Source organism: Bremia lactucae (assembly GCF_004359215.1).
Source record: "Bremia lactucae strain SF5 chromosome Unknown BlacSF5_NotPlaced_17_SHOA01000003.1_2250557bp, whole genome shotgun sequence".
Lineage (NCBI taxonomy): Eukaryota > Oomycota > Peronosporomycetes > Peronosporales > Peronosporaceae > Bremia > Bremia lactucae.
In genome coordinates, this window is record NW_027152029.1 from 2,074,575 (window position 1) to 2,083,909 (window position 9,335).

A 9,335-nucleotide genomic window follows, 5' to 3' on the forward strand; every position below is an offset into this window, starting at 1 on the left:
CCTTTCCGTGTACTGCATCGCAGAGGCAATGCGTACACAATAGAATTGCCACGTAGGATGCGAACGCATCCTACGTTTTACGTTGGTCGGCTCCGCCCGTACCATCAGTACGCGGCTTCTTCCGAGGACGGATCTGACCACCCTTTTAAAGAATCCCTAAAAGATTCTTGTGATCGCGAACCAGATTCTCATGTTGAACCTGAAGTTTCTCATGCCGGTTCCGAATATCCTCGAAACTACGATGAGCTGACGACAGCTCATAGCAAATAGCATGATATTTCCATTCGTACTCCAAATGGAGTACGCACTCTTCGAACGGACTTCCAACTTTTACGAAAATTATTGTTATTAATTTATGATATGGTGAGTCTGCATCGTCTGCGATAGCGAGCGACGCTTACCGCGCTCGTGATCAAGTCCTTCCTCCAAATCATGGAGAAAGCGATCGAGTTTGTCGATCTTCGACTCTAGATTCGACACATGAGTCGGATCTAACTTTCCCTCCTCCGCCACAACCATTGGTGGATTCCCACGCTGGTCAACGTTTCCTTGTGGAACGCATCCAAAATCATCGTGATGTGAAGGGGCAGTGAACGATTTATCTAGTTTGCTGGCACGGTTATCCCCCTTCACATGACAGCTGGGAGCCTCGTTCCTCGTCCGTCAGTATGACGAGACCCATCCGATGGGTCAGAAGGTCCATCTAAAAACACGCGCCCCTGGCGCACGTAAATCGATTGCAATACGTCAATCGCATCGCGCCTCTCGATAGAGATGCGAGCTCTTCCCCTGGGCGAAGAAAGGGAATAGACATCTCCTTTTACTCGTTTCGTGTTGTCAACACAACACGGACAGGGATCACTCCACGTGAGGCATGGAAGTCCTGCCTCACGTGACAACCAATCCAATTTATACCTTGCACCGTTGGAGTTCTTTCTCAAACTTAACGCGAATCGCGTTAAGTCTTTGAAGCCAGGCTTCGCGTGCAATGTCTTTGACATTGTGAATGAACGGGCTCCAAGCTTGCATAAGCAAGACTTTACCTCGCCTATTGTTGCCACAAACCATCGATGCTTAAGAAAAGCATCGAGATAAAAATCTTCCTCAACGCGAAAGTTCTTCGTGCTGGGATTAAGGCCATGTAGCTTTGTCGCAATAAATAAAGGATATTTATTGTGAAGAGTAGTTTCTCCAGACAAGCTATTGATTAGCCATTCGGGCAAAAGCCACGGCTTCTTTTCAGGGGCGAGATGAGAAATTTTACTGTCTTCGCACCCCTGAGTGGTACTCACTGAAGCAGGGGTACCACAAGAACATTTATTACGATGGCTTACGCCATCGTCATCACCTTGCACAGAAACACGTGCAGGTGACCATACGGGAGACGGAACGGGCGATGAGGGATCATCCTCATCGTCGAATTTAAATAAACTATTAATTCGTCTATCAGAATGAGCCCTCTCATTCGAAGGCTCATAGTCAGCCGCCTTACGCCTATCAGGCGACTGTTCTATTCTACCCGAGTCGGCCATTTCGTCCGACTCGCATTCGTAGTCGACCTCCAAAAAGGGGTCGTATTCACGTGGTGAATCACCACGTGCACTCGCAACATCTAGTGTTGTGCGAGTGGAAGATACTACGGCAGATGTTCCGTCTGCCGCAAGAGATGACAGTTCGTCACCCGCGGCTGCACGAACCGCAGCCGAAGGCGCAGCGCCATCAACACCCCGCATGAGTTTATTCTTCATGCGATGGAATTTAAAATGATGGTTCTGACCAATTAACATCATTTTAAGATTAAGTGGTCACATATTGACCACTTTATCCAATGACAGTCAGCGTGATTGTCGTTTAAGGGAGGGGTGATGAAACGGGGTGTATCGTTACATGAAATTAATACTTAAAGGTTGTTGATTAATATATTATCTAAAAGGTAGATACTATTTGGAGAATATTACTTTATAGAGGAATATTTAGCATTCTTATCCATAAAAAGGTATAGACCATTATATTTATTTATTCAGCACACTAATCAGCTGTAGATGTAAACAAAAGAGAGAGAAAGATAACATAAAATAAGAATCTAATTGCATGTTTAGTATTAGTGTATAATTAAGTTAGAAATAACCGATAGAAAGAAGAGATACTTAATATCTTAATACAATTTTCATTTTACCCTCTTTAAGCTAGTTACCTTAAAGAGAAGTCTTCCTCTGCACGTACTAGTGTACGTGAAATAACGTAAGGCACCACTCGCAACTGAAGCATTGCGAAGTGGACTTGACACTGAAGCAGTACAAGTCGTAGTGCCCGTTACAGTTTGTCTAAGTAGAGCGTGGGCGCATTACGACGTGCCCGCCTACACGGGAGATAATAAATTACACGTGTTCAAGCCCAAATAAGGTTTTAAGCTTGTCAAAAGCGGCGCGTTGCGCTTCTGACAGTTCTGGAACCTCTTCCATTATCGTGAAGGGTTAGTCTTGTAAAGACTCAGGCGTAGATTGACTACGAGTGCTACCAGGTGTAGCGGAGCTACCTCACTCCTACAGTCAGAGGAAGACTTTCAGACTCATAGAGTCACTTAGTTTTATTGAACTAATGGGTTTAACAACTCAGGGAGTCGTACAAGCTATTCAAGCTTAAGAAATCCTTGTTTAAGAGATTCCGGGGTTCGTAGAACCAAGTGGCAACTAGTGCCCAAGAGAATATATACTTGAATCCTTTCTAAGGTATATCCTCATGGGTACTAGTTGCCACTCTGTTCTACGAACCCCGAAATCCCTTACAGATCAACGCGCAAGCCTTAGAAAGGCACTTAACGCTTTATGATCAAAACGGAAACTGCACTTTATTTAATTATTTAATTCTAAAAACCTTACCCTATCTAATTTAAAATAGATTTTGGCCGCCAGATTTATATCTGGCGGCGACACGTTTGTTACCCATAATAAATGGAATTTAAGTAACTGACTATTTTTAAATTAGATAAAAGGGTATTTTACCCATAAAGTTAATGTACCACAACAACGGTTCTCCAACCGATGTGTGCCCCATTACACATCGAATGCAGATGAAAATTTCGTATCGCAATTTGGCAAAATCAACCAAGACTATTGCGGAAACAACATTGGAAAATCATCAAAAGTGGAGATGTGCTTGACGAAGCAGCGCTGCAAACAACGGGTAAATTTATGTACCATGGAGACCGCAACATTATTATTGATGTAGCGTACTCAAATCGAGTGAGATCGAAGTTTTTATCGTGTAATAACGCATTTAAGCAAACAAAACGAAGCAGCGCCTTGCTTTTTGCGATGCGATGGTCGCGGGAAAACGATTTATTCAATTGCATGGACTAGAAATGCCAGCTCTTGAGTCGATGACTATCGACTATCGAGGACACTTAACGAACCGAGGCGATCCATAATAGCTTTAGCCATCACGATGGGTTGATAGCATCAAAAAAGGAAATCAATGTAGGCAATCCGCTTCCCTCCAGAATTGCGGCGTTCAATGACACTAGCAGTGCGATTCTCAGATGTGGGTGGGTGCGGATTCCATGTCAGCGATTTTTAAAGCGCGAAGGGCAAGCATTCTATCGCTTGGTACTCAATAGAAAGCGTCCCATGCATATTCTTGTTTGTGCTACTCGCGCCTTACATCCTAAGAAGGTGGACATCCACGGCACATTTCGCGGCACGTATCGTCAAATTTTCACGCTTTGTTGTGGCATCATTTTGGCAAACATGGCTGCTGCGTCATTCTTTACTCAAATGTTTCGTTCAGCTGTAATCATTCCTCCCGTTTACGTTGGCCTCATTACTGGAGCTTTCATTTTTATGGAAGTTATATTTCCGGGCGAGGTAGATGGGGCAAAGCAGACACAATCTTTAAATGAGAAAAAACGATCACAATATTTCCTTGGAAATTGGAATTTTACACTTGTGGCATTTGAGGCTTCCGAAGCAGAGCAATTGAAAAAAGTGATAGTGTCAAGACGTGACAAACAGAGTGGCATTGATAAAAGTTCCACCTGCTTATTTGATAGCAGAAAAGAGGGATGCTACTAAAGCGGTGGAGCGCTATGAGGCTACGCTGGCTTGGAGAAAGGAAGTCATGGCAGATATGATCCTTTCGATGCCTCAACCATACTATGACACGATCAAAGCTTACGCTGATTTCTCGCCATTTGTATGTACAGTATACTTTTCACTCATTGAGAGCTTTATGTTCATGCACTATACGCAAAGAATGACAAGCTTGGACATCCTCTTTATTTTGAGGAAATTAACTCGATCAACACCTCGCAGCTAAAAAAGCTTGGAGTCACGCAAGGCACTCTCTTAAACCATTGTTTATTCGCTATTGAGTTCACACTTAGGTATGCAGCGCACCGCATTTGTCCCTGTGGTGCTTGTGCTGCGAGTAAGACACAAAAATTGTGTATTGTGCTGGACGCGCGTGAAATCGGAATGCGCGACATGGGTGTCGAGGCATTTAAATTCGATCGCCGTTGCACAGGAATGATGCAACGTCATTACCCACAGCGATTGTTTCGTATTTTCATCAATGTGCCATCTTGGTTCGGTATGGCATGGAAGGGCGTGAAGCCGCTGTTGAATGAAGCTACACGTGGAAAGACCAACATCTCGACAGAGGGCGAGACCGCGGCAGCACTTTTTTACTTTGTGACGCTGAAAATCTGCCGGAAGAATATGGTGGAACTTGTGCTTGTGTGGACGGATGTGAAGTATACTCGTCGTATCAATGTCTTCAACGAGCGTTGATAAAATGTGTTCGACAAGCGAACCTTCTGATCCCGGAGCTATAAAGCAACAGATTGTGCCAACATATTGGTGAGTGCATATCAAGTGCAAAAGGTGAACAAGATACTTGTACCGAGGCGACCCCGAGAACATCAGTTTGTTTGCGCTCTGAAAAAGAATTAGGTAAGCGTGAGTTATCCACCACTGCGGCTTTGAATCATATCTTGTGTCGGCAAGCAGCAGTGATAATAATTTCACGCTTGATGCTGTGGATAATCAAGGATTTCTCGCTCTATTCCTGCCGGCTATTTTAGTGAAGAAGTGTTGAAGGCAGGGTATTTGCTGAAGAGCTCGTTGCGTCACAAGCAATTCAACCCCATCTGGCACCGGCAACTTTTTATATTGCACCCTCATCTTCTACGGTTTGCCAAGACCCTCCACTCGGAAATCTACCAGATTGCATCATTAACATATGACACGCTCGTGCAAAGGTCGACAAAGCAAAACAACAGCTTTGAAATTATCACACCACTGATGGCAATTAATGGCCACTCACTTCTGCTTAACGCCCCAACGGCGTATATACTTAAGAATTGGATGGACGCCATTACCCAGGCAATTAAGCAGTTGAAACGCAATTCACTACCGCCTGCAGCGAGCTCCGAGCGATCGCCCGTCGCATTACCTTGCGCGGTACAGGAAGCCAGTCTAAAAATATACAACAGGTCGATAACGTCGTAGTGGCGTATATGTGTGAAATGTAAAACTCCTTTTTTTGTCATCTTATTATTCTTCTGATCCCAAATCTCAGTTATTCATGGTAGCTGAGTAGCACGATTTTTATGGGTCACAAAGTTCACGCGAATCGCAAATACTCGTGCAATTCATTCTCAGATAAGCTCACATTCAGTTCGGCATAGACGCCGTAAAATAAATTCGACCATGGACATCCCTCCGGCATTTTTGGTAGCGGAAAATGGCAATGTTGTGAAGGCTATGAAGCGTCACCAAGCAACGATGGCGTGGAGGAAGCAGATGCAAGTCGACAATATTCTGAATATGCCGCAGAAGCATTACGATACCATCAAAATGTACGTGCGCTGCGTGGCTCAGCTAAATGACAATAATGATTCCGTGTTCTGTCAAATTGCTTGTCTAGGCACTACACGCAGTATCTTCACAAGCACGACAAACTCGGACACCCGCTGTATATTGAGAAGATTGGCTCAATCAACATTGCAAAACTTAAAGAACTAGGTGTCACACAAGACGCACTCATTTATCACTACTTGTTCGCTATGGAGTATACAATTAAGTACACAGCAAACCACATTTGTGCTTGTGATGCTTGCGCTGCGAGTGCTACACAGAAGATGCTAATCGTGTTAGATGCACGTGGTATCGGTATTCGCGATATGGGTGGCGAGGCTTTCGAATATATTCGTCGATGCACAGCAATGATGCAGCGTCATTACCCTCAACGTTCCTTACGAATTTTTATCGTTAATGTGCCAGCTTGGTTCGGTATGGCATGGAAAGGTGTGAAGCCGCTGTTAAATGAGGCCACACGTGCGAAGACTTTCATTTTGTCAGAGAGCGAGACCACGGCAGCATTGCTAAAATGTGTTGACGCTGAAAATCTGCCAGTTGAGTATGGTGGATCGTGTATGTGTGTGGGCGGATGTGATATAAACTCTTCGCATCAACGTCTTCAGCGTGTGTTAGTTGACCGTATTATAGAGAGCAAATCTATGGAGTCGGACGAGCAAATCCACACCAAGACGCATGTGCACTCTCACGAAAGATTGCCAAGCAGCGAGGTTGCTCCGAGAAAAGGTTCAATTTTACCAACTTTACGTCCATCTTTTAAAAAGGATTTTTCAGGCACGGTTTTTGACAAGCTTAGATGTGGCTCGATTTTTCGAACGGTTAAATAGGTAGCTACCGGTATCGATAATAAAATCAAAAAGTGTACCCAATTCAGTATTTATCTTTTAGCAAGAGGAGTTCCTTCTTGTCGACTCTGTCTACTTGTCTACTTTGCTGTCCAGAATCAATGACGTAATAGAGATACTTCACGCGAGTGCTTCCTTTTTGATGCGCGAGAATGAAGTTGAATAACTGTGAGCTTGCTAAACTTTGATATATGGACACTCCAGCTCGATCCAAAGTTTGCATCCGAAGGCGAGCACTTTGTATCATTCGATTACAACGCTCCTAAAAACGTACCTTAGGTCTTTTGGGCACTCTCGAGTTTGTAGTACCTTCTTCTATCACTTGTAAGTTTTTGGGAGCTTACGCAAGAACTGTTGCCTTACTTCAGCGCTCAAAGAGCAGCACAATTTTCCTCACCACAATAGGTAATCGTTTTTCTCTTGAGTTGTTGCGAATTCGGATTCTACTAAAGTTCGAAACATTTTCTGAAAAAAGTTGATTAGTGAAACGTTATTTACAAGTTACATGCAAGATCGCGACATAGCAATTTATCAAGATCAATAGTGAATACTTGTTCACAAGACTGATTCTGCAGAAGGGAATGCTACGATAATGCATGAGCTATTAGGATGCCGCTTTACGGTCATTTAAGCCATTCATACCCAATTTAGTTTATCAATATGCGCTTTTAACCTCGACGCTTAAATCCTGAAATTATCGTCTGCCAGCAAATTTTGAATGAGATTTGCGATCCAACGGTAGAAAAATATAGTTCAGCTTAACTTACTTTCTGAAAACGACAACCTTAAAAGTCAAAACTTGCATCGCACACCTTGCTGCATCTTGTCACACGTTTGCTCACTAACTTAAGCGAAAGCAATGTTCGGAAGACATACGGTTCTTCGATAGCTTAAGACAAAATTGTCAGCTAGAATGTAAAAAGTTGCCGAAGCTAAGTAATTTGGTAAAACATGTGACGAGTAATTATTACCCAAAAGAGAAATAATAAAGGGGAGAGCAAAATGATATCATTAACCATAAATCTGCAGTTATATGACAATTCTGTTCATTGGTTGATCTGCACATAATTTCATATTAATATATATGTAACGGGTAAAGTTGCCCTAATGTTACACAGTCCCCGTTAGGTACACTTTGTGTACTTCAGGGGATGGTCAATTACTTGAGTGAAGTAATTAGACCCACAACTTGGGTGTGGTTTACATTGTGACCCACCCTTGTGTATGTGATGCACATGGGTGCAATCACATGAGCGTCATCCGTTATGCGAGGTATCTAGAAAGATACGCTCGCAATACATATTAGTGTTATCTACAGAGATGACATTTTATGATTGGTAAAATAGGTATTTATATTTAATACGATTAATTATAAATTAGTCTGAAACAACTTCCTACTTGGTAAGTGCGCGCGAGGAGTCAGATCACCGCTCCCGTGAAGACACTTTACTAGAGTACTTAGTGCGTTGGGTGAGGTCGCTAACGCGCCCACCGCAACTACCTCACGGCACACGAGAATAGACGGTCAAACCTCTTCCTCGCTGTGCTAGGGTGTGTGCTTAAGTAGAGCGTGCCCGCATTAAGACGTGCTCCCACGACCCGCATCTCTGCGTGTGTACGGAAGATGAGCCTCAATATCTATTGGGCTCATTTCCCCCACCTCTCCGAACATCATCGGGAGGTGGCAGGGCTTATGGCGGAGGGACTTGGTGAACAAGCCCTGGTCAGGCTTATGGGTAGTCCTCCTGAGCAACATGGTGCTCAGTTGGAGCAGATTGAGGCATTTGTGCTCGAACAGCGGAGAGCCTCGTCCGAGGCAGGGCCATGCTGCGGCCGAGTCCGTCACTCAGAATCAGGATGAGCTGAGGCGTGAGTAGGCTCGGAGCGAGGCTCTCAACAGGACTGTTGAGATGCTGTCTGCCCGGCCACATCATCCGAGGCCTATTCCGATGGACCCACCCAAGTTCGATGAAACTGCACCGCACACGATTGTAAACTGGCTTTTAGCCGTGGAGCAATGCGATGTCGCGCAGCTCATCGAGGACGACAACAGGATGGTGTCGTACGCCATGTCGCACTTGCGCGGTAAGGCCTCAGAGTGGGCTTACTCGGCGCTTATGGCGACGTTAAGTCGTTCCCTACATGGGATCTTTAAGACAAAGATTCGCGCCATGTGCCAGCCGCCGAACAACGAAGTGCTGCTTCAGGCGCGCTTCTTTGGACCGCGACAGGCGAAGCGATCTCTGCAAGAGTATGTGCAGGAGATGCGCTCGCTGTCGGCGTCCATAACCGTAGGTACGATTCCGGAGCACATTAAAGTGCCCACGTTTATGAACGGTCTTTGGCATGGCCCATAACGACAGGCCCTTTTCAGAAAGGTGTCGTCGACGATGGAAGAGGCAATCCAAATTGCCTTGGTTGAGGAACAATCCTACAACAGTGCCTCGGCGACAGCTTGGTATAAGCCGTCAGCCGAGAGGTCAGATGCCGCTCCCATGGAGTTGGGCAATGCAGATGTAGTCTGCTATAAATGCGGCAAGCGCGGTCATATGATGGCTCGCTGCTATGCCAGGGTCCCTGCTGGGGCGAAGACGCCCAGCAAGAGGACTCCCTT

The 9,335-nt window shown here is 44.8% G+C and overlaps 4 protein-coding genes across 4 annotated transcripts; all 4 read left to right on the forward strand.

Annotated features, from left to right (window-relative positions):
* Positions 1-3,145: 3,145 nt before the first annotated feature.
* CCR75_009353 (uncharacterized protein) lies at positions 3,146-3,427 on the forward strand (the record flags this gene model as incomplete). The annotated part of the gene is given in 2 exon segments (XM_067967394.1): positions 3,146-3,264; positions 3,282-3,427. 2 exon segments carry the CDS (start codon positions 3,192-3,194, stop codon positions 3,425-3,427), a joined length of 219 nt encoding a protein of 72 aa, XP_067823184.1. The 5' UTR covers positions 3,146-3,191.
* A 1,045-nt stretch (positions 3,428-4,472) lies between these two features.
* CCR75_009352 (uncharacterized protein) lies at positions 4,473-4,787 on the forward strand (the record flags this gene model as incomplete). The annotated part of the gene is made up of 1 exon (XM_067967393.1): positions 4,473-4,787. The coding sequence occupies one exon, from the start codon at positions 4,473-4,475 to the stop codon at positions 4,785-4,787; it is 315 nt and encodes a 104-aa protein (XP_067823183.1).
* Positions 4,788-5,029: 242 nt separating this feature from the next.
* On the forward strand, positions 5,030-5,507 carry CCR75_009351 (uncharacterized protein; the record flags this gene model as incomplete). Its single annotated transcript, XM_067967392.1, is given in 2 exon segments — positions 5,030-5,034; positions 5,048-5,507. The coding sequence occupies 2 exon segments, from the start codon at positions 5,030-5,032 to the stop codon at positions 5,505-5,507; spliced, it is 465 nt and encodes a 154-aa protein (XP_067823182.1).
* Positions 5,508-5,686: 179 nt separating this feature from the next.
* On the forward strand, positions 5,687-6,749 carry CCR75_009350 (uncharacterized protein). The gene is made up of 2 exons (XM_067967391.1): positions 5,687-5,857; positions 5,926-6,749. The coding sequence occupies exons 1-2, from the start codon at positions 5,709-5,711 to the stop codon at positions 6,701-6,703; spliced, it is 927 nt and encodes a 308-aa protein (XP_067823181.1). The 5' UTR covers positions 5,687-5,708; the 3' UTR covers positions 6,704-6,749.
* The last annotated feature ends 2,586 nt before the right edge of the window (positions 6,750-9,335 follow it).

Coding starts and splice junctions, on each gene's coding strand:
- CCR75_009350 (XM_067967391.1), top strand. CDS start 5,709: ATGGACATCCCTCCGGCATTTTTGGTAGCGGAAAATGGCAATGTTGTG. Junction 5,858..5,925: donor CATTACGATACCATCAAAAT/GTACGTGCGCTG, acceptor TTGCTTGTCTAG/GCACTACACGCAGTATCTTC.